The sequence below is a fragment of the Ranitomeya variabilis genome, chromosome 4 (assembly GCF_051348905.1).
Source record: "Ranitomeya variabilis isolate aRanVar5 chromosome 4, aRanVar5.hap1, whole genome shotgun sequence".
In the NCBI taxonomy this organism is placed as follows: Eukaryota; Metazoa; Chordata; class Amphibia; order Anura; family Dendrobatidae; genus Ranitomeya; species Ranitomeya variabilis.
In genome coordinates, this window is record NC_135235.1 from 82,450,507 (window position 1) to 82,475,400 (window position 24,894).

The 24,894-nt window shown below is 45.6% G+C and overlaps 1 protein-coding gene across 1 annotated transcript in view; it reads left to right on the forward strand.

Moving 5' to 3' along the window:
- The first annotated feature begins 311 nt into the window (after window positions 1–311).
- Window positions 312–24,894, forward strand: part of IPMK (inositol polyphosphate multikinase) — a 35,215-nt gene continuing 10,632 nt past the window's right edge. The window contains exons 1-4 of the mRNA XM_077258867.1: window positions 312–617; window positions 12,088–12,173; window positions 20,177–20,273; window positions 21,711–21,883. Of these exons, the coding sequence (XP_077114982.1) occupies window positions 497–617; window positions 12,088–12,173; window positions 20,177–20,273; window positions 21,711–21,883 (477 nt within the window). The 5' untranslated portion in view covers window positions 312–496. The remainder of the gene's footprint in view (window positions 618–12,087; window positions 12,174–20,176; window positions 20,274–21,710; window positions 21,884–24,894) is intronic.

Below are 24,894 nucleotides of genomic sequence, written 5' to 3' on the forward strand. Positions count from 1 at the left end.
GTTCTCGTGCCGCTTTTAGAGCAGAATCGTCCAGCTAGAGCGGTGGTGCCCGCCATCACCTCCTCTGCCCTGCAGTGACCTCTTATCTGCACACGCGACCTTTGCACTCTAGGTATATAACCTGCTGATAACACCCGGCCCCGCCTGCATTCTGACCCGGCGACAGAATGGTTAACGCTCGCACCCAGCACAGCACCAAGCCCGCTGCCGTGATTTGCATGGGAACCACGCCCCCTGGTGACGTTGCGGAGCGGCCAGTGTGTGCATTCTGTACGGGCAAACGCGACGTGTGTGCGTCCGTGACGTCAGCAGGGGGAGGTGGGCGGATCCGAAGCTGCCAGAAAAGTAACGCGGTGACGCAGGAGGGTCAGAGAGCCGAGCAGCGGCGCCTGTGTGCGGTGCCGTGTGTACCTGAGCCGGCGCCCGGCATGCCGGAGCTCGGGGACGTGGAGGAGTGCGGCCGGTGAGCGGTGCGGGGGCGCCTTCTCTCTGCAGCATGGCCACCCAGCAGCACAGTGCCGGCGAGCCCCCCTCCGAGAAGGACCACAAGTTACTCAATGGCTGCGTCCCGCTGTCGCATCAGGTGGCTGGCCACATGTACGGCAAGGATAAAGTCGGTGTGTATTGCTGAGCGCCGCTGTTCTTCCCGCAGCGCTGTGGGGTCACATGGGCAGTTTTCTCAGTGTCACTGCAGGGGGCGCTAGTGCCTCTAGCTGTGATGGGTGATGCTGGGGACTATGGGTTTGTGTCCTCCTATGTAATTCTGTCCTGACTGGAGAGCAGACCCGTAAAGGGTCAGTATCATGGAGTGTGGACTTACATTGCAGGGACCCCACTTTTGCCAGAAGTTCTCTCCTGTAGAGAATGAATGGAGCGACAGTGACGCCTGCGGACAAGTGCCCAGTTCTCGCCATTGGTGGCTCAGTCCCTGTGGTCGGACCTTCTCCCACTGATATGTAAATTGTCCTGAGGATGGGTGATTGTGTCTTCTGACCAGGACCGTACAGTCAGTATGAAATGAACGAACTCCTAAATATATAAATTGGGTCCGGTAGTACCATGCAGGATGTGCTGTAAATGTTTTCATAAGAATTTGGGAAAGTTATGAAATGTCCTATAAATGTCTGTTCTGTTCCTGATCTCGGCTGTTGCCTGAGATGAACCTGTCCTGCACTTTATGCACATGCTCAGTAGTGAGGTCGGAGGTTTGGCTTACAGATGCCGCAGCCCTACTTCCAACTGGAGTATTCCTATTAGGCTACTTTCACACTAGCGTCGGGAACAACCCGTCGCTGTGCGTCGGGCCGACGTTCCCGACGCTAGCGTGGTCTCCGCCGCACAATGGGGGCAGCGGATGCATTTTTCCCACGCATCCGCTGCCCCATTGTGAGGTGCGGGGAGGTGGGGGCGGAGTTCCGGCCGCGCATGCGTGGTCGGAAAAAGCGGACCGTCGGGAGCAAAAAAACGTTACATGTAACGTTTTTTTCTCCCGACGGTCCGCTACCACACGCCAAAGCGTCGCAAAACGGACGCACCGTTTGGCAATGCGTCGCAAATGCGTCGCTAATGTTAGTCTATGACGAAAAAACGTATCCAGCAAGAACTTTTGCTGGATGCGTAGTTTCGGCAAAACGACGCATTTGCGACGTATTGCAGTTAACGCTAGTGTGAAAGTAGCCTTAGGCTATGTGCACACGTTGCGGAATGGTGTGCGGATTTTTCTGCACTGTTTTTGGTAAATCTGCACTGTGGATTTACCGCGTCTTTTTTTGCGGATTTTGTGCAGATTCGACCTGTGGTTTTACACCTGCGGATTCCTATTATGGAGCAGGTGTAAACCGCAGCGGAATATGCACAAAGAATTGACATGCTGCGTTTCTGCTCAGTTTTTTCCGCAGCATTTGTGCACTGCGGATTTTATTTTCCATAGGTTTACATGGTACTGTACAACAAATGGAAAACAGCGGCCAGTCGGCTGCGGATCCGCAGCAAAACCCGCAACGTGTGGACATAGCCTTAAAAGGGATGTGAAAACGTTTGTCTTTAAATGTCTGATGGCTGTGAGTCTGACTGAGACACTCGCTGGTCCTGAGAACAGTGGTCCGAAGATCTCCAGTGTGTAAGGATATTAACTTGTTTGTGTTCCATAGAAGTGAATGTAGCAGTGGGTACATATGTGCACTACTATTAACATTGGCTCCAAAGACCCCTGTGTGATCTGGTCATTGGTGGTCCCAACAGTCAGACCTCGATCAATCATACATTTATCAAATGTATTTAGTGGAATAACCCTTTCAAGACTAATATATCTCATTTTATTTTTATTAGGGGTGATGGGCTGAGCAGCTGTTAGATGGGATCTTCTCTTCCCCTAAACTCTGTACAGAAAAATATATTTTCCCCATGGATTAATAGTTCTGGAGCATATTTTCTCTGTACTCTGCTTTGTGCCGTTCCTCTGTTATTCCTCCTAGAAACACATGAATGAATGAACACCTCTGGATTACCTACCTCAGGGGCGTGTCTACTCTGGCATTGTCAGCACTGATTGGACAGTCGGTGCACAGGACACACCCCCTAACAGGTAACTCCCAGCTGTCAGTTACTTACTATTTGTAGGCGGAATAACAGGGACTGCATCAAACAGATCTAAGAGATGAGCCGAGGGTTTGTATATTGGGGAACAATTCATTACTAAAATGGTCATGTCGGGGGAGGTGACAGTTCAGGCTGGTGTTAACTTTGTGAGATGTCATCTGACCACAGTGGGTGTTGGAGGGGCTTTCATGCAAAGAGCCAGCGTCATGGTATTTTGCAGTACTGTAGTCGGCACTGCTTCTTTCTGGAAAGTCACAAGTTGATAATGGACGTGTGTCACTGTATGACCTATATTAGGTGGGGGGGGATAACCTCTCCGTTGGTCGGATTACTTTCTCCAAAATTGCAGCTGTAAGGCTATATGTAATTTTAATGCTTTATTTACCCTGCATAAAGAGGATGTGTTGGGCTAATTCCTCAGCCATGATGGGGGGGCTGCTGCTTTGATCAGCTACGGTAGTTATTGCGCCTGCTGCTTAAAAAAAAAAAAAAAAAACAGCAAACAAAAAAAACTTGCTGTCTAAGGACATAATTTTTCACTTTAGTGACCAGATGATTGGGGCTGTTGTTCATCGGCGCTGAGACGATAGGATGTGACACTTATAATCCTAGTTGATTACTGCTCTGTGATGAATGTGAAGGGCTGATTTACGCTGTCCATGGTGTTGGAGTATTACTGACTGCTTGTATTTATGAAGCTGCCGCACTTTTTCTGAGTTGAACTCTTTCATATTTGGCAGAATGGAAGTGTTGAATTATTCTGCCTCTTTTCAATGAAAGTCGACATTGTAGACCCTTAATGGGAGTTATCTTATACTTCTCACTTTCACATTCGCCGGTGAAGGCGCTGTCCGTGACCACCTACCAGGTCTTGTACCCCTCTCCTACTTGCTAGAAGACCTGAGCTACACACAAGACCTGAGTGTCTGGCTACACAATGTTGGGGCCTTTTGCCTCTTTATGTGAAAGTTAGTGCTGGATGACTCCTCTATCTCTGAGTACAAATTGAATTGTTTCCCTTTAAAACTTGGGGACAAATATTCCTTTAGTTCTCAAAATGTTGAAAGTATGGCAGCACAGAATGACTCTGTTCCTTGCCTCACCTTTGACGTGGCACACTATTTAGTGCACCTTTCCGCCTACTTGATCTGCATGTCTTTACTTCCTCACCTGGAGCAGAGGTGGTTGGGGAAAAGGGACTGAACTCTGCCTTGCCCATGTGTGTTCTGAGCGTCTGTGCTTGGTTTGGAAAGTAAGTTTCTGTCCGACTCCTACTAATCACCATGCGCAGTCTTTGGGAACACGCTGTCCACTACCCTCTGTTTCCCTACCCCTATACAGCTTGGTGGTAAATCATAGCGAGGAGCCTGAGGCAGACAGGACATGGGGGTCTTAGTCTGCCATCTGATGTTTGTGTAAACCCACTTGTAGTGTTCAGACAATAATGGAGGTTAGGTGTGAAAATTGTGCTCTTTCCTGATGCCTGATATGAAGATCTCCCAGTTAATGACTTTGTAGAAAGCATTGGACTTCTACACTTTCTGCTGGAAATGCACCTTGCAGACCCTTAGGATATATGTACTTGGCGTCTTTCTCAAGCAGATTCGGCCTGAAAGTGTCCCATACAGTAGACATAATATACAGCAATGTCAAAACCGTGTTGCTGTGCACTTGTTCTCTTATGTAACTTTTAACACCTTCAGGGTTCTAATGTCCTTAAAGGGCCACTGTCACCCCCTCCAGCCGTTATAAACTAAAAGAGCCACCTTGTGCAGCAGTAATGCTGCAGTCTAGCAAGGTGGCTCTTTTAGTTTTTGATTCAGTTATTCCCTCAATAAAGCGTTTTAAAATTTGTGCAAAATAACCTTTCCTTAGACCTGGAGGCGGTCCGAAGCTTCCTCGGTGAATCTCCCAACGGCCGTCACTCTTCTCTTCTGGGGATGTGGTTGCCGCCCCCTGAGCGCTGTTTCTTCTTAAATCCGGCGCCTGCGCTGTGCGTGCCTGCCTGGGACAGGCGCAGTCTTCATTGTCCGTCATAGGTCAGATGCAGGGTTCCGTTCTGCGCCTGTGCGGGCAGTGCGGCCACCCTGTTGCTGAATCCCCGCCCCGCACTGTTATTCATTATGCACAGTGCGGGGCTGGGGTTCCTGGGCATGCGCACTGCGCTGTTCAGACGCTCCCCCGGTCCCCCGCCTTCCAGCGTTGCCGTAATATACAGGTTTCCTTGCCAGCGTTTGGAATGAAGCAGCCACAAATAACGCTGGAAGGCGGGGGAGCGTCTGAACAGCGCAGTGCGCATGCCCAGGAACCCCAGCCCCGCACTGTGCATAATGCATAACACAGTGCGGGGCGGGGATTCAGTAACAGGGTGGCCGCACTGCCTGCACAGGCGCAGTCAGGCACCCTGGATCTGACCTATGACGGACAATGAAGACCCCAGGCAGGCACGCACAGCGCAGGCGCCGGATTTAAGAAGAAACAGCGCTCAGGGGGCGGCGACCACATCCCCAGAAGAGAAGAGTGACGGCCGTTGGGAGATTCACCGAGGAAGCTTCGGACCGCCTCCAGGTCTAAGAACAGGTTATTTTGTACAAATTTTAAAACGCTTTATTGAGGGAATAACTGAATCAAAAACTAAAAGAGCCACCTTGTTAGACTGCAGCATTACTGCTGCACAAGGTGGCTCTTTTAGTTTATAACGGCTGGAGGGGGTGACAGTGGCCCTTTAAGTGACATTCTCTTATTCATTGTTTACTTAAGCGATTTCCACCGGAACTTGTTGTTTTTGACTGCCTCAACCCCCATAACCTCCATGTGCATGTAACCTAAAGGTACCGTCACACTAAACGACTTTATAACGATATCGCTAGCGATCCGTGACGTTGCAGCGTCCTCGCTAGCGATATCGTTTAGTTTGACACGCAGCAGCGATCAGGATCCTGCTGTGATGTCGCTGGTCGCTGAATAAAGTCCAGAACTTTATTTGGTCGTTTGATCGCTGTGTATCGTTGTGTTTGACACCAAATGCAACGATACCAGCGATATTTTACACTGGTAACCAGGGTAAACATCGGGTAACTAAGCGCGGGGCCGCGCTTAGTAACCCGATGTTTACCCTGGTTACCAGCGTAAAATGTAAAAAAAACAAACAGCACATACTCACATTGCGTCCCCCTGCAGTCTGCTTCCTCCTCTGACTCAGCGCCGCAAAGTGAAAGTGAAAGCAGCACAGCGGTGACGTCACCGCTCTGCTCTCACTGTACGGCGCTCAGTCAGTCAGGAAGTGGACGAAGGGGGACGTGAATGTAAGTATGTGCTGTTTGTTTTTTTTACATTTTACGCTGGTAACCAGGGTAAACATCGGGTTACTAAGCGCGGCCCTGCGCTTAGTTACCCGATGTTTACCCTGGTTACCAGGGGACCTCGGCATCGTTGATCGCTGGAGAGCGGTCTGTGTGACAGCTCTCCAGCGATCAAACAGCGACGCTGCAGCGATCGGCATCGTTGTCGTTATCGCTGCAGCGTCGCTTAATGTGACGGTACCTTTAGGCTGTATTCACATTATTGAACTAGCAGTGTGCTTTGTTGACTATTACTGTGTGGCGCCTGTACAAGAACCAGGGTCATTTGCTGTAAGACTGCTACAGCTTGGACGCGTGATGCACCACATTTGTAAGTGGAAGACATTTATGTAATTGATTAATTTATACATCCGTGTATCATTAGAAACTCTGTGTGCATGATAGAAGTGCTGGCCAGGCAACTCCCCAAGGCTAAGTTCACATATGGCGTTTTTGCAGCATCTTTTTGATGCATGTGTGTGTTTTTTTTTTTTTTAATGCAAATTTTCAGCTGTGTTTTAAGCAGGGGGCACACGATCCGGAAGTGGCAGTGCTTTGGACGCAGCACATGTTCACTGTGTCCACAGCGCTTCCGTCTGTTGAACACCTGTATATCTGCATGTGTTCACTGAACTGTACAACTTTACTGCATCCAATACATTCTATGGCTGAGATTTCTCTTGCGGAGCTCTGCAAGAAAACTTGACATGCTGCGGTCTGGAAAGACGCGCTGCATGTCAGCCTCCACGGGTGATCCGCGTGAGTGTGTGGACATATAGTGGGCATGGGATTTCATGAAATCCACTATGCTGTAACATCTGGATGCTGCACAAGTACTCAGCGTCAAACCCGCAGCTACTCCAGATGCACCCATGTTGTTTTTTTGTCATCAGGATTTGCCTTTTGTACAATGGAGCAGGTCACTTCTTTAAGATATTTTTTTTTTTTTTTTTGTCAGCGTTTTTCACTCACTGAAATGAATGGGTGGTGATGTTGGGGGGGGTGGGGGGGACACTTTACCAGCATGCACAAGAGACAAATCTAGCACGCTAAAAAGAAGGCAACAAAAACCCCCAGAAAAAGCAAGAAAAACATCATTATTTTTTTTTTCTTTTTCCTCGAGCTTCTTTCTTGCCAAAAAAACGCTGACAAAATGCCTACTGTGAACTTAGCCATTCTTTCCTAGGATTAGGCTATTTTATTATTACTCTCCCACCTCTGAGCCTGATGGCACCTGATTTTCTGGTAATACTTCTCTGCCCTCCATTGTACCCAGCAGGATATCGCTCAGCGCGGTCATTCGCAGCCGCGCCTTTTGTGAAATGTTTATTTTACGGGGTTTAACTTTGCTCTGTGAATCATTAGAGGTCTGCACTGATGCCTTCATACAGAGCTCCAGCAAAGTCAATCGCCCCATAATGAGGCTTCCTGGTGAAGGTGCCACAAATTCTAAGATTGCAGAGAGCTGCACAACACTCAGGATAGCGTGTGTCATGGTCTGTGTGTGCAAGACTGAATTGAGAAAGTGCTGACATACTTGATGTTGCATTAACTTCCTTTCAAGGAAACCATTTACTCTTGCTGAATGGCCTGCGCTTTACTGTCCTGTTTAGTTGGCACCTTGATTTAAAGGGTTTTTTTTTTTTTTTTTTTTTTGGGGACACAAAACCAAACATTTTCCAGTATTGGGTCAGTGGGTAACAAACTTCATCGATCTGATTGCCAGGAGTTTACCCTTCTTACTTCTGTCTGCCACAAGACCTGCAAACAGCTGATAAGTGAGAGTGCCACGTGGAGCCCAGTCCTGGGATAACTCCCTTGGGAGTATAGGCCTGTGGCTTTTCACCCCCTGTATGGTGGCACCAGTGCTGTGGTTCTTGTTTCTGCTCCTTTAGTTGATCGCAGTGATATTTAAAGCTCTTGTCCAGGATTTCTATGACTTTACGGAACTGTTGATTCATGAAGGTGCACACTCGCGAGTCTCTGGTGTTGCCTGTGCAGGCGGGCTTTCACGTGACCGTGCATGCGATTTGCCGACTAGTCTCAACAGCTCTCTGGTATCTTCTTTTTGAGAGAAGCTGAAAATGCCTAGTTGGCACATGACTGCTTGTAAAAGTAATATCATTGTGACAATGTGCGTAAAGTGACTGCAAACTTTTATCCAAAGGCCCCTTTTTAATTTTTACAAGTATATTAACCCCTTCACCCCCAGCCTGTTTTCACCTTCATGACGAGGCCGACTTGTTTTTCATTTCTGACAATCTTCACTTTGTGGTAATAACTCTGGAACTCTTCATCTTATCCCAAAAATTGTGAGGTTTAAAATTTTTTTTTTTTTCCCCCCCCCCCCCCCCCCATGATGTTGTACTTAATGTTAGGGTAAACTTTTTTTTTTTTTTTTTTCTTGGTAGCACATCACATTTGAAGTGACTTTAAGGGGCTTATATGACAGAAAATACCCAAAAGATGCTGAAAACCACATCCAAGTACCGTAGGTTATTATCCCTTCAGGTGCGTCACAGAAATTAATGCAACGTGGAAGGAAAAAAAAAAGATGTTGAATATATATATTTAATTAATTTTTTTTTTCTTTTTTACTTAAGCTCTCAATTTATTTTCACAAGGGTAATAGGAGAAAATGGAACCCAAAATTTGTCCAACAATTTCTATTGAACTAGAAATACCCCATATGTGGCTGCACAGTATTGCTTAGCCACATGGAGAGATTTGGGAGGGATGGAGCGCTATTTGCTTCTTGGAGCATAGATTTTCCTAGAATAGTTTACGGACTCCATATACAGGGCTCCTGTAGAAAGCAGAATCCACCTCAAGTGACCCCATTTTAGAAATTCTACCCCTTTGGGAATTTATCTGTAGGTGTAGTCATACCTCCCAACTTTCGAGGAAGGGAAAGAGGGACAAAGTCAGCGGTGCGCGCAGCGCGCCGCGGCAAATTTTAGGCCGCACCTCTGACCACACCCATTTCACAACTAGTCACGCCCCAACCACACCCATTTAGCACTTCTGATCACAATGTTTCGTAAACAATTATAAACAAAAAAAAATATGGCCATACATGACGCTCCATACTGTATAATGACCGCACATGATGCTCCATACTGTATAATGGCCCCAAATGATGCTCCATACAGTATAATGGGCCCACATGATGCTCCATACTGTATAATGGCCACACATGATGCTCCATACTGTATAATGGCCACATGATGCTCCATACTGTATAATGGCCACACATGACGCTCCATACTGTATAATGGCCATTGGCCACATTATGCTCCATACTGTATAATAGCCCCACATGATGCTTCATACTGTATAATGGCCACACATGATGCTGGGTACTGTATAATGGCCACACATGATGCTCCGTACTGTATAACGGCCACACAGTTCTCCATACTGTATAATGATCCCACATAAAGCTCAATACTGTATAATGGCCACACATGATGCTCCTTACTGTATAATGGCCATTGGCCACACATGATGCTCCATACTGTATAATGGCCACACAGTTCTCCATACTGTATAATGATCCCACATGATGCTTAATAATACTGTATAATATTCCCCCCTGTATGCATGGCTCATATTCCCCCTCCCCCTGTATGCATGGCTCATATTTCCCCCCCTCCGGTATGCATGGCTCATATTCCCCCTAAACCCCCCCCCCCCCCCGTATGCATGGCTCATATTCTCCCCCCCCCCCCTCTGGTATGCATGGCTCATGATTCCCCCTTCCCCTGTATGCATGGCTCATGATTCCCCCTTCCCCTGTATGCATGGCTCATGATTCCCCCTTCCCCTGTATGCATGGCTCATGTTTCCCCCTCCTGTATGCATGGCTCATGTTTCCCCTTCCTGTATGCATGGCTCATATCTCCCCCCCCCCCCCCCCCCCCCCCCCGTATGCATGGCTCATATTCCCCCCCCCCCCCCCCCGTATGCATGGCTCATATTCCCCCCCCCCCCCCCCGTATGCATGGCTCATATTCCCCCTTCCCCTGTATGCATGGCACATATTTCCCCCCCCCCCCCCGTATGCATGGCTCATATTCCCCCCCCCCCCCCCCCCTCCAGTTGGCATGGCTCTTATTCCCCCTTCCCCTGTATGCATGGCCCATATTCTTCCCCCCCCCCCCCCCCCGTATGCATGGCTCATATTTAACCCCCCTTCCCCTGTATGCATGGCTCATATTCCCCCTTCCTTTGTATGCATGGCTCATATTCTTCCCCCCCCCCCTCCCCCTGTATGCATGGCTCATATTCCCCCTCCTGTATGCATGGCTCATCTCTCCACCCCCCCCCCCCCCCCCCGCTCCCATCTTGAGTGGCGCGGCTTACAGTCCTCCTTCATTCCCCCCTACCCTGTCCCTCATACTTACCTGTTCCTCACCGCGTGGCCGCGACGACATCCCTCTCGCTCTCTCTCCCGGCTCCCGGCGCAGCACCTTCTTCCTGCGTGAGCGGTCATGTCATACCGCTCCATTAAGGTCATGAATATGCGCATATTCATGACCTTAATGAGCGGTACAACGTGACCGCTCATTCAGGAGCGCTGCAGAAGCCGAGACCAGGCATCGCTGGAGCAAGGTGAGTATCGTCCCTGCTGGGTGATGTACACAGTACACCTCCCAACCAGTGCGGGACAACTAATGTCCCGCCCGGGATCGCGGGGCTGACTGCCAAAATCTCGACAGTCCCGCTGGATCCGGGATGGTTGGGAGGTATGGGTGTAGTGATGATTTAGACTTATTGAGGTTTTCCAGAAACAAGCAGCAGTGGATGTTTGTGAGTGGAAATTGCAAATTTGCTATTGTGCCCAGGGCTGTGGAGTCGGTAAGTCAAACCACCAACTTTGACTCCTCAACTTCCCAGACTCCGACTCCCCAGCACTGGTCACTACTGAGCAAGTACATAAAGTGCAGCACAGATTCATCTCCGCTACAAGCCGAGATCCTTAGATCAGGAACAGACATTTATAGGACATTTCATAACTTTCCCAAATTCTTATGAGAACATTTACAGCACTGTACTACTGAATCCAATTTATTATTTATTTTAGAAGTCTGACTCCACCAACTCCATAGCCCGTACATTATTCCCAGCTCATGCTTCTGGAGACACGAACCCGTAAACTAGGTAGGCTCTCATTGCTCCAGAAATGTCAACCATGTGGGTGCTAAATGTGGTTAAGGCACACTGAGTGGCTCAGGGGGGGGCATTTGGATTTGGCAGTGCAGAATTCACTGGGTTTCTTTTGGAGGGCGAGGTGCTGTTATGCTTCTTCAGAGCCTTTGTGCTACCAGTAATGTGGCAGACACTACGTTTCCATTGATAGATGACACACCTGAGTGCTGCTTTTTTGTGTGGATTGAGTTGAAGCTTTTATTGGGAACATTTTACATAACATTTGGGATGACATTTATCCGGTGCTCTACGCTGAGCCCTTACACCGGGTTTCCATCTAAATCTCCAAATGACGTAGTTCAGATGACACACCCGACATACTCATTCACTGTGAGGCAACAGTTACTCTGAACTCTGTCCGGCCTCTGTTCAGCGGTCTCCTTTTCAAAAGTGTACAAAACTGGCAGATCGCATTTCTATGCACGCCTAAAAAGACGGACACCGCCTGATCACAGGTCAGGCGGCATCCACAGTGCTTTCATCTGCCTCATAGGAAATCTTCCGCTGAGGATTCCATCTGAATCATGTATTTCAGAGAATTACATGGAAACCAGGTGTGAGCGCAGGATAAATGTGTGCCGAGCCTTACTGCAATCTTTTGGAGGCAGAATGAAAAACAACAAACAAAAACAGCACGTCAAGAATTGGTCTTATTTTTCTTACGCCATTACTGGTGATTAGATGACTTTTTTTTTTTTTTTCTCTTTATGGTATCGTTCCGACCCGAACAAGAGGTACACCGGTTTTCTCCTGGTTGGCTGATTTCATACAGAAATTTTATTTTCTTTTTTTTTGAGGGGGTGCACTTTTTTTAATGTTTGGTAGGGTCTCAGGACCCAGTCCTACACTGATCTACTTGCAAATAAGAAGAACACATGTGGTTTGCATTTGATCTGATGAAATATGTTGAATACTTAAAATATTACTTTCCTTTCAGGCATACTGCAGCATCCTGATGGTACGGTGTTAAAGCAATTACAGCCACCACCACGTGGACCAAGAGAACTGGACTTCTATAACATGGTACGTGAAATGCCATTGTTGAAAGGTGTGGGCCACCATCTGTCTCCATTCTGTATGTGATGCTTCATTTTTCTTCTGTTGGAGGTGTCGGTCAGTCAGGACCGGCTTTGGGGAGGTGGCAAACCTGAGGATTGCCCAGGGCAACCACCCTTCCATGTGCCCCCAGTGTTTCAAGCAGAAATTGCTTTAACGTGAGTTCTGTATTGTCAATATATTTTCTGAGTTTGACTGCAAAAGTATCTTTGGTGATATCGAGAACATGTGACCATGCTGTCATCAAAGGTTTTTTAACCTGCGGGAGGCTAGAGGAACTGTAGAGGAGACAGACTTCTAAGTCCTCTGTAGTGTGTACATTTCTGCTGGAGACACAGCACTTGTAAGATTCCTAATGCATTTAAGGTACCTTCACACTGAACAACTTAATAACGATAGCGATCCGTGACGTTGCAGCGTCCTGGATAGCGATATCGTTGTGTTTGACACGCAGCAGCGATCTGGATCCTGCTGTGACATCGTTGGTCGGAGCTAGAAGGCCAGCACCTTATTTCATCACTGGATCACCCGCTGACATCGCTGAGTCGGAGTGTGTGACACCGATTCAGCGATGTCTTCACTGGTAACCAGGGTAAACATCGGGTTACTAAGCGCAGGGCCGAGCTTAGTAACCCGATATTTACCCTGGTTACCATTGTAAATGTTAAAAAAAACAAACACTACATACTTACATTCCGGTGTCTGTCGCGTCCCCCGGCGTCCGCTTCCCTGCACTGTGTCAGCGCCGGCCGGCCGTAAAGCAGAGCACAGCGGTGATGTCACCGCTCTGCTTTCTGGCGGCGCTTACACAGGATGCAGGAGGAGTGCAGGGAAGCGGACGCCGGGGGACGTGACAGGCACCGGAATGTGAGTGTGTTTTTTTTGTTTTTTTTTACATTTACAATGGTAACCAGGGTAAACATCGGGTTACTAAGCGCGGCCCTGCGCTTAGTAACCCGATGTTTACCCTGGTTACCCGGGGACTTTGGCATCGTTGGTCGCTGGAGAGCTGTCTGTGTGACAGCTCTCCAGCGACCACACAACGACGAAACAGCGACGCTGCAGCGATCGGCATCGTTGTCTATATCGCTGCAGCGTCGCTTAATGTGACGGTACCCTAAGTGGTTTGCGTCTTGCTCCCAACGGCCCCGTTCATTAAGATTGGCTGCACGATTCCAGTCTTAATGAGTCAGGACCATTGTTCTCAGAAGCGCATCACCAAATGTTAACAGGAGATGTGCTGCTGATAACATATGCATGGTGACAGAACGATCTGTTAGGCCTTCTTCACGCATCCGTTTTTTTGTGTCCGTATGTGGCCGGTTTTTAAGGGCGGAAAATATGTTCACGCACACACACCCATTGTATTTAATGGTGGTGCGCACATGTCAGGTTTTTCACATGGACTGTGTATACGTGTGAAACTCGTAGACATTGGTTTTTTTTTTTTTTGTTTTTTTTTTGCGCAGCACAGACAAACTGCATGCCGCACACTGCACTGATAGTAGAAAATAGCGTGTGCACTACTGGTCAAATGGTGCTAAGGTAGGCTCCCACACCTTAATCCAAATAAAGAAAAAACCTAGCACTCAACTGATGCTTATGTGCAAATTTTATTGTAGTACCCAAAAACGTTTCGGTCCCTCAGGCGGACCTTCATCAGTTACGTACTAAACTGAAGCTCGGGCATAAGAGACAATATTGTCTCTTATGCCCGAGCTTCAGTTTAGTACGTAACTGATGAAGGTCCGCCTGAGGGACCGAAACGTTTTTGGGTACTACAATAAAATTTGCACATAAGCATCAGTTGAGTGCTAGGTTTTTTCTTTATTTGCACACTGCACTGATGACATACTGATGACCATTTGCACTGTTCCCAGGTCTCGGCGGCTGAAGGCAGCTTTCATGGTCTCCTTCGCGTGCTGGGATCAGCGTGACCAGGACATAGTGATGGGAGTTGTATTCAGCAGCAACTGTATAACATCTGTGTAAAATAAAGAATATGGCGTGGGCTCCCTCGCAATTTTCATAAGCAGGAGAGGGAAAGCCCATGACTGGGGACGGATGCTAATAATCTGGGGCAATTGACAGTATCCCATAATGGTCCCAGGCTTTTAATAACAGCTCACAGCTGTTTGCTTACCCTTTACTGGTGAATTTACTTGGGACCCCAGAAAAGATGTCGGGTCCCTCTATAAATTCAAACTAGCAAAAGCTAAACTGACAGCTGTGGGTTGATATGAATAGCCTAGGAAGGGTATATCAACCCACAGCGGCCCCAGAAATGCAGCATCGATAAGGTGCTTAGCCTTGCTCTTAACTACTTGCCCTGGTGTGGAGGCAACTAGAGTTAAATTTATGTGGCTGATGTCAGGTGACATCAAGCCCACGGAGTAGTAGTCGAAAGGCGTCGGCTGACAATACAAAGGTGACATCAACCTCACAAATATTACCGTACTTGCCACTGCACCAGAGCAAGTGGGAGGAGCGAGGCTAAGCGTGAGATTTGGGGCATCTTCTGGGGCAGCTGAGCGCTGATGTTAGTAGCCTGTGGGGGCAGTATCCATGACCCCTTCCCAGGCTTCTAATATCAACCCAGAGCTGTCTGTTTAGCCTTTGCTGGTCTGAAACTATAGGTGGGCCTCCCCTTTTTCTTTTTTGCTTGGGGGTAAATTCACCAGTAAAGGCTTATCAAACAGCTGTGAGCTGTTATTAGTCTAAGAACCTTTTGGAATATTGTCCCAGATTATTAATATTAGTCCCCAGCCGTGGGCTTTCCCTTTGCGTATGAAAATTGCACGGTATGCCACGCCGTATTCTTTATTTTACACAACTGTTACACAGTTGCTGCTGAATACAACTCCCATCATTGTCTCTTGGTCTCGCTGACCTCAGCGTGACCAGGAGACAATGGTGATAATTGCATTCAGCCACTGGTGTCTGAGAACAGCACAAACTGTACCGCTTCTTCCCAGACGCTGGTACGTGTCACACGAACAGCAAACAGATACACGGATGTCACATGCGTACATATGGATGGCACAAGGACCACGGATCTCACCAGTACTAGTTTTTCCTGCACGGGAATCGCCAGGTCGTGTAAAGGAGGTGTTAGTGATTAGTCTAACCCAATCATTCTTTGTCAGCCTGTGTTAATGAGGCTGTATTCTGTGCATGGCACAGCGACTATGTTGAAAGATATAAATGTACATTATGTGATGGTGGTATAATCAAAGTACGGTAAATGTCTTTTTAAAAAATTGTATTACTGCCTCAACGCGTTTCCCTCACGCTTCCTCCTGAGACGACAGGTTCATCAGGAGGTAGGATGATACAAAGGGACAACAGTTGAACGGCCCTTCATGACCTTTGTAGTTGCTTAATCCTCCTCTTTCCTTATTTCATAAAGTATTTTTGGTCCCCTCCCTTATATGTATGTAAGTATTTTGGTGTGGTGTTTTTTTAGTATTTTTAAGGGGAGTAATTTAAACTATTATATACAGCGGGTGAAATAAGTATTGAACACGTCACCAATTTTCTAGGTAAATATATATCCAAAGGTGCTGTTAAGATGAAATTCTCGCCAGATGTTTGTAACAACCCACCCAATACACACAGGCAAAGAAATCAAAACCATAGATGACCATAAATTAAGTTGTGTAATAATGAGAAATGACACAAGGAAATAGTATTGAACACTCTTGCTGAAACCTAATAAATACTGTGTACAAAAGTCTTTGATGATGACTGCTTTAAGACTCCTCCTGTATGGAGAAACTAGTCGCATTGCTCAGGTGTGATTTTTGGCTCATTCTTCCATACAAAGTCTCTTCAAATAAGTTTCTGTGGGCTCCTTCTATGAATTCTGAGATTTAGTTCCATAAATGCTCTATTGGATTCAGGTCAGGTAATTGGCTGTGCTATTCTACTAGCAGCTCTATTTTCTTACTCTAAAACCAATTGAGTTTCCTTGGCTGGGTATTTGGGACCACGGTCTTGCTAAAAATGTCCACCCTCTTTTCATCTTCATAATCTTAGTAGATGGCAGCAGATTTTTATCTAGAATGTCTGTACATTTGTACCTTCATCCTTCAATTATATAAAGTTTTTCAGTGCCATATGCTGAAAAAGTGTTGTTTTTGAGGTGACATGCAGTGCCTTTTGGCATCCAAAGAATTCATAGTTACATAGTTAGTTATTAAGGTTGAAGGAAGACTTTAAGTCCATCTAGTTCAACCCATAGCCTAACCTAACATGCCCTAACATGTTGATCCAGGGGAAGGCAAAAAAACCCCATGTGGTAAGAGTAAGCTCCACCATGGGGAGAAAAATTCCTTCCCGACCCCACATACGGCAATCAGACTAGTTCCCTGGATCAACGCCTTAACAAGGAATCTAATATATATACCCTGTAACATTATACTTTTCCAGAAAGGTATCCAGTCCCCTCTTAAATTTAAGTAATGAATCACTCATTACAACATTATACGGCAGAGAGTTCCATAGTCTCACTGCTCTTACAGTAAAGAATCCGCGTCTGTTATTATGCTTAAACCTTTTTTCCTCCAGACGTAGAGGATGCCCCCTTGTCCCTGTCACCGGTCTATGATTAAAAAGATCATCAGAAAGGTCTTTGTACTGTCCCCTCATATATTTATACATTAACATAAGATCACCCCTTAGCCTTCGTTTTTCCAAACTAAATAGCCCCAAGTGTGATAACCTATCTTGGTATGGCAGACCCCCCAGTCCTCTAATAACCTTGGTCGCTCTTCTCTGCACCCGCTCCAGTTCAGCTATGTCTTTCTTATACACCGGAGACCAGAACTGTGCACAGTATTCTAAGTGTGGTCGCACTAGTGACTTGTATAGAGGTAAAATTATGTTCTCCTCATGAGCATCTATGCCTCTTTTAATGCATCCCATTATTTTATTTGCCTTTGTAGCAGCTGCCTGACACTGGCCACTGAATTTTGAGTTTGTCATCCACCCATACACCCAGGTCTTTTTCATTGATGGTTTTGCCCAGAGTTTTAGAATTAAGCACATAGTTATACATCTTATTACTTCTACCCAAGTGCATGACCTTACACTTATCCCCATTAAAGCTCATTTGCCATTTATCAGCCCAAGCTTCTAGTTTACATAAATCATCCTGTAATATAAAATTGTCCTCCCCTGTATTGATTACCCTGCACAGTTTAGTGTCATCTGCAAATATTGAAATTCTACTCTGAATGCCCCCTACAAGGTCATTAATAAATATGTTAAAAAGAGGGCCCAATACTGACCCCTGTGGTACCCCACTGCTAACCGCGACCCAGTCCGAGTGTGCTCCATTAATAACCACCCTTTGTTTCCTATCCCTGAGCCAGCTCTTAATCCACTTACATATATTTTCCCCTATCCCCATTATTCTCATTTTATGTAACAACCTTTTATGGGGCACCGTATCAAATGCTTTTGAAAAGTCCATATACACTACATCTACTGGGTTCCCTTGGTCCAGTCCGGAACTTACCTCTTCATAGAAGCTGATCAAATTAGTCTGACATGAACGGTCCCTAGTAAACCCGTGCTGATACTGGGTCATGAGGTTATTCCTCTTCAGATACTCCAGCATAGCATCCCTTAGAATGCCCTCCAGGATTTTACCCACAGTAGAGGTTAAGCTTACGGGCCTATAATTTCCAAGTTCAGTTTTTGTCCCCTTTTTGAATATTGGCACCACATTTGCTATACGCCAGTCCTGTGGTACAGACCCTGTTATTATGGACTCTTTAAAGATTAAAAATAATGGTCTATCAATGACAGTACTTAATTCCTGCAGTACTCGGGGGTGTATCCCATCCGGGTCCGGAGATTTGTCAATTTTAGTGATTTTTTTTGACGCCGCCGTACTTCCTGCTGGGTTAAGCAGGTAACATTTAATTGGGAATTTTTATCACTAGTCATATTGTCTGCCATGGGATTTTCTTTTGTAAATACTGATGAAAAAAAGTCATTTAGCATATTGGCTTTTTCCTCATCCTCATCCACCATTTCACCCAGACTATTTTTAAGGGGGCCAACACTATCATTTTTTAGTTTCTTACTATTTATGTAGTTAAAGAATATTTTGGGGTTATTTTTGCTCTCTCTGGCAATGAGTCTCTCTGTCTCAATCTTTGCTGCCTTGATTTGCTTTCTACAGAATTTAGTTAATTTTTTGTATTTATTTAATGCCTCCTCACTACCTACTTCCTTTAATTCTCTTAATGCTTTCTTTTTGTCCCTTATTGCGCCCCTTACAGCTCTATTTAGCCATATTGGTTTCCTCCTATTTCTAGTATGTTTATTCCCATACGGTATATACTGTGCACAGGTCCTATCCAGGATGCTAATAAACGTCTCCCATTTTCTTTGTGTATTTTTATGTCTCAGGATATCGTCCCAGTTAATTGCACCAAGATCCTCTCTCATCCGTTGGAAATTTGCCCTCCTGAAGTTTAGTGTCCTTGTAACCCCTCTATTACACATCTTATTAAAGGAGACATGAAAACTTATTATTTTGTGATCACTATTCCCCAAGTGACCCCCAACCCTTATATTTGATATGCGGTCTGGCCTGTTGGTTAATATTAGGTCTAGCAGTGCCCCCAATTCAAGCTTGGTCTTGTCTGACCAGATTAAGTATTTATGATAGAGTTGAGCGAATTTGATCGGGTCCCTGCTTTTTCAGCAAGCTATAGCGCTTACCGAATAAGCTGCAGTAGGAACCCGGATACATGGAACGCGCCGGCTGATCAGCTGTCTGGCGCCGCAGCTGCATGTGTCGCGGTTGTGTCAGTTACAACACATGCATGGAGAGCCTGTGTGTTGGATGTGCTGTGACTATCACACAGCCGCGACACATGCAGAGCTAAACAACTGATCAGCCGGAGCGATCCAGGAAGCCGGGTTCTCTCTGCAGTTTATTTGGCAAGCTATAGCGCTTACCGATTAAGCAGGGACCCGATCAAACTCACTCATCTCTAGAGGAGACCAAAAATATTCCCTTGAAATGAGGAAAGAAGGTTTAAGCAACTACAAAGGCCATGTAGGGCCCTTCACTTGTTATCCCTTTGTCGCCTATATAGTACATACACTACCTCCTGATGAATATATGTATATTTTTTTTGTTTTTTTGAGACACCGTTGTATCCAATGTCTGACATTTCATATGGTGATCACGGTAAGAAAGCCTCACCTGCTTTCCGATGTATGTTCTGTGAGACACATGGGAGTATGACTGCATGTTCTGACTACATAGATTTGTTTGTGGTCTGTTACCATGGAAGCAGGCAAACAAATAATTTCTCTTTAAACGATCCTATCTGCAATGTTGCTACATTCTAATAGGTGCCACGTAAGACTAAGACAGGCCATGGGGACTTGGAATCCGTGTAAAATATTATTGTGTTGATCAGTCACTGTGGAAAGCCTCTGTCTGCTGGGGTGATGTCCCAGCTGATCTAGAGGTAAGGCTTCTCGGGAACGCCGGTACAGTAGAGATTAATTGAGTAGTAGAGTGCAGAGATAACGGAGCCCATCCTATAGGAAATGATGTACTCCCTTGTTTGGGATGCAGTTAGTTTAATTTTAGCTTATGTTTTTGCTAATTATATATTGCCAGACTTGGGGATCAGAAGATTTTTTTTTTCCTTTGCTTCGAAGAATTCTCATAATCCATTCTCGCTCTGTGATATTTCATTTTGTCTGAGCTCCGGCTATTGGCAGCTGTGTCTGATATTTGAACCAGTGAACTTCACGTTTGCTCCATTACAGAATCATTAAGCAGAATGTTCACTTCACAGCTACTGTGTGTCTGATGTTTTCTCTTATCCCAAGGGGATAAAAGTAGAAGATCAGTCACTTTAACATTTCACAGATGAGTCTTCACTGCCAGCAAAACAGCCAAATATATATATGTTTTTTTTGTTTTGTTTCAGGTTTTCTCAAGTGACTGCACTGATCCTAAGCTGCGAGACTTACAAATATTTTTACCGAAATATTTTGGCACATGGGCACCCCCTGGATCTACTAATGGTATTATTATTTTGCCCTTTTGTATTTTAATCACCTAATTGTACAACGCTGTCTACACGCTCAGTTCCCCACATGACGCCCCTTGCAATTCATCTATTTATTAGTGAATAGAAGCTGTCTGGTTTAAAAAAAAAAAGAAAAAAAAATACAAAAAAAAGCCCACATCTTTACCTTGCTCTGCTCGGTTTTGAGTACAATGTAGTGTTGTTTTGATGTATCAGTAGCCTGAAAAAACATTAAAGAAATTTGATTGTTTAAAAAAAATAAAATAAAATACTTAGTTTTTAAAGATGCTAAATCAGAGAGTTTATTAAACACCCTTTAACCATAAAGTTTGTGTTCAACTGCTCCCCAACAATTTTGCTATACTGTATGTCAGCAAATTGGGGTAAATTGGAGTTGAATTCTTCTTCAGCTCGTAACTGGCATATATATTTCCGGTACTGACTGATAGAAAACTCAGATGCCCAAAGGAATTGACAGTCTTGATAAATTCCCTGTTTGTACTCAATTGGGAGAACAGCACAGTTTGCTCTGTTACACCCTCAGCCCACTCCCTGTGCGATCTCTTAAGGTACCTTCACACGAAACGACTTTACAACGAGAACGACAACGATCCGTGACGTTGCAGCGTCCTGGATAGCGATATCGTTGTGTTTGACACGCAGCAGCGATCTGGATCCTGCTGTGATATCGCTGGTCGGAGCTAGAAGTCCAGAACTTTATTTGGTCGTCAGATCGGCGTGTATCGTCGTGTTTGACAGCAAAAGCAACGATGCCAGCAATGTTAAACATGGAGCTAACGACCTGTGAGAACGATAAGTGCGTCACCGCTACGTCACAGGATCGCTCCTGCGTCGTTCTGGAGCTGCTGTGTTTGACATCTCTACAGCGATGTAAACAGCGACGCTGCAGCGATCAGATCGTTGTCGTTCTCGTTGTAGAGTCGTTTCGTGTGAAGGTACCGTTACACTGTGCAGCTGTGATAGGAGGCAGGAGAGCATGTTAGCCCTGGGCTATGTAATGCCGGTCAGTGTCCAAAGCTGAATCGCAGCCAACTCTCTAAAGCCTCATTCAGACGTTCGTTTCACATACATGAAAAACCGCCGAACCTGTATAGAGCACTTACCCATGATAATATTTGGGGTGGTGGTTATTTCTCCCTACCACGACGTCACGGATGAAAATTACTGATACAAGGGTTCACTAAAATCATGGACGGCACACAGATGGCGTCAGTCTGCGATTAACATTACAAAGCTTCTCCTATCATTGCAAATTAGCCATGCGTGAAAATCACCAATGAAACTGATGGTATAGGTTGACACTCGGACATCAATGAGGCCTAAAGAAGTTTCACATGCTTTTCAAAATTATTTTTTTTATCATATGTAGACTGCTGGTGTATCATAATAAAGGTGTGTATTTTGCTTTTAGATCTTTATTTAAAACTGGAAGATGTAACCCGAAAATTTGACAAACCATGTATCATGGATGTAAAAATAGGCCAAAAGAGTTATGATCCACATGCGTCAGCTGAGAAGATCCAGCAGCAGATCAGCAAGTACCCCTTGATGGAAGAGATTGGCTTTTTGGTTTTAGGCATGAGGGTAAGAAGGAGTCTTTATAGTATGTTTTGTGGGAGAATGAAACTTGCCACAATACTTGTTGTTAAACCAGATTGCACCATAAATATTTTATCTGAACCAAACCTTTCCACGTTCCGGATCCATTCCTGTACTTCATATTGTAGCTTCTGGTTCTGGAGGAGTTAAGGGTTGTTAGAATTCCAGCAGCGGCCTACGTTGGCGCCCATCCTATTTCCCACCACAGCTGTGCTCCGTACAGGTCATTGAACTCCATGAAAAACTCTCGGAGGCTGAAGATGTAATCGCTGCAGAGTATAGCAGATCATGAATACGGAATGTCCTGTTATACACTTTTTTTTTTTTGTTGTCTATACAATATGCAAAAAAGAGATCTCTTTAGTGCGATTTGCTCAGTAAAGGCTCCCACTGTAGAGTACATAACACGTGTCACACTTGTGTTATTGCAACTGGGGGGAGGGTGTTTATCCTACTTCCACATTAGTGAGCAATGCCGATAATGTTACAACCACCATACCCTTCAGCAGATATTGCGCTCATGTCCTGATCATTAGAACAATCCCTGCCGATTTGAGCGTAGGAGATAATGTCATCGGCACTGCTTATTTCTGATGTGAGCGTCTCTAGATGTCACCTTTGTAGCTCCTTTAAGATGGCAGAGCCACTTTTATTTCTGATTAGTAGACCTGGTGTCAAACCTTGAAAGTAGTGTGAAGTGATGCCGCCCCCTCTTCTGGCACGCCGGCCCTGTTGCTGACCAGTCCCTTGCCGGTCTCTACTTCCTGCTGCAATGATGGCCACTGATCAGGAATGTGGGACCATCTTGCGATACTGGATAAGCAGTCATCTTTTTTTTGTCTAGGGGTAGGGGGCTGGAATGCATTGAAACAGGATCTGCAGGAATCTGAGAACTTGTAACTTATTTTTTTTCTTCTAAATGGTAGCGGTAAATGCATGAACCAGTCATGTTTCTGCCTGTCTGGCAGTGATTTAGGTTAAACGCTGCTAATGGAGCTCATTACCCCTTATCCCTCGCACAAAGCCTTTACACCTACTGTTCTAAATCCTGATTTGAGTATTGGAACGCAGTCAAACATAATAAGCCTGCGGGGAACTAATTTTCCTTGGAGAAAAATTCACAAGATCCTTTTGGATGAGTCACATGTTGTCCGCGCCATGCTTATCTGCTGAAGTGAAGACATTTATTTAATTTTTTTTTTTTTTTAATTCCATGATGTGTAAAAATGGAATCTGTCTGCCAAATGGGACTTTGTCCCAGTGCAGATTAAGCTTGTTGTTTTGTCAGGAGTTTGTCAGCACGCCACTGGAATGGGAAAGCAGCCGGTATCTGTCCTGGCTTTCTGTAATAAAGCTTGTAAGTGCAGGACCCCCCACTCCCACCCAACACCTCCAAATCTAATGGTTTCACTTCACTGCTTTAACTACATCATGACCGCCATTTTTTCTCTAACCTTTAGAAGTCATAGCTTTTACTTTATGCAGCGGAGTGCGATCCTGTCTAATTCTAGGAGAAAAACTGCTTTATTGAAGTGTGTTTAAACATGTATCTACATTATTTATTTAATTTTGTTTTGTATTCTAATATGAAGCAACTTTATTGCCCCCCACCAACTCTTTTTGTCTAAGGGTACTGTCACACAGTACCATTTTGATCGCTACGACGGTACGATTCGTGACGTTCTAGCGATATCGTTACAATATCGCAGTGTCTGACACGCAGCAGCGATCAGGGATCCTGCTGAGAATCGTACGTCGTAGCAGATCGTATGGAACTTTCTTTCGTCGCTTGATCACCCGCTGACATCGCTGGATCGTTGTGTGTGACAGCGATCCAGCGATGTGTTCGCTTGTAACCAGGGTAAACATCGGGTAACTAAGCGCAGGGCCGCGCTTAGTAACCCGATGTTTACCCTGGTTACCAGCGTAAACGTAAAAAAAAACAAACAGTACATACTTACATTCCGGTGTCTGTCCTCCGGCGTCTCAGCTTCTCTCCACTGTGTGAGCGTCTGCCAGCCGGAAAGCGAGCACAGCGGTGACGTCTGACGTCACCGCTCTGCTTTCCGGCTATGGCGCTTACACAGTGGAGAGAAGCAGAACGCCGGGGGACAGACACCGGAATGTAAGTATGTACTGTTTGTTTTTTTTACGTTTACGCTGGTAACCAGGGTAAACATCGGGTTACTAAGCGCGGCCCTGCGCTTAGTTACCCGATGTTTACCCTGGTTACCGGGGACTTCGGCATCGCTCCAGCGCCGTGATTGCAACGTGTGACCGCAGTCTACGACGCTGGAGCGATAATCATACGATCGCTGCGACGTCACGGATCGTGCCGTCGTAGCGATTAAAATGGTACTGTGTGACAGTACCCTAAGAGAATGTATTAAAATATTGTCCCATAAATAGTCATATGCCTACAAGGAGTGATAACATTGCTGATACTTCTGCTCACTTCATGATTGAGCCAAGGACCTGACCCCTTCTACCTGTTTGAGATCCCTGTATTGTCAATCCCAGAGCTGTCCATTTAAAAAAAACAAACAAAAAAAACCAAAAAAAAAAGCAGGCGCTGTGCACCCACTGGCATCTGCTGACCATTATCCCAGCAACAATAGGAGAGTTTTCCTATTGATTCCTTTAAGTCACTGTGATAGACCCTATCACAGTGATCAAAAAAAGAAAAAATTGTAAATCAAATCCTTTGTCACTCCCTTAGATATAATATTATATAATATTTTTTTATTATATTTTTATATACAGTGGGGGAAATAGGTATTTGATCCCTACCAACCATTAAGAGCTCTGGCTCCTACAGACAAGTTAGACGCTCCTAATCAACTTGTTACCTGCATTAAAGACAGCAGTCTTACATAGTCACATTTTATAAAAGTCTCCTGTCCACAGACTCAGTCAGACTCTAACCTCTACAACATGGGCAAGACCAAAGAGCGGTATAAGGATGTCAGGGGTAAGATGATATACCTGCACAAAGC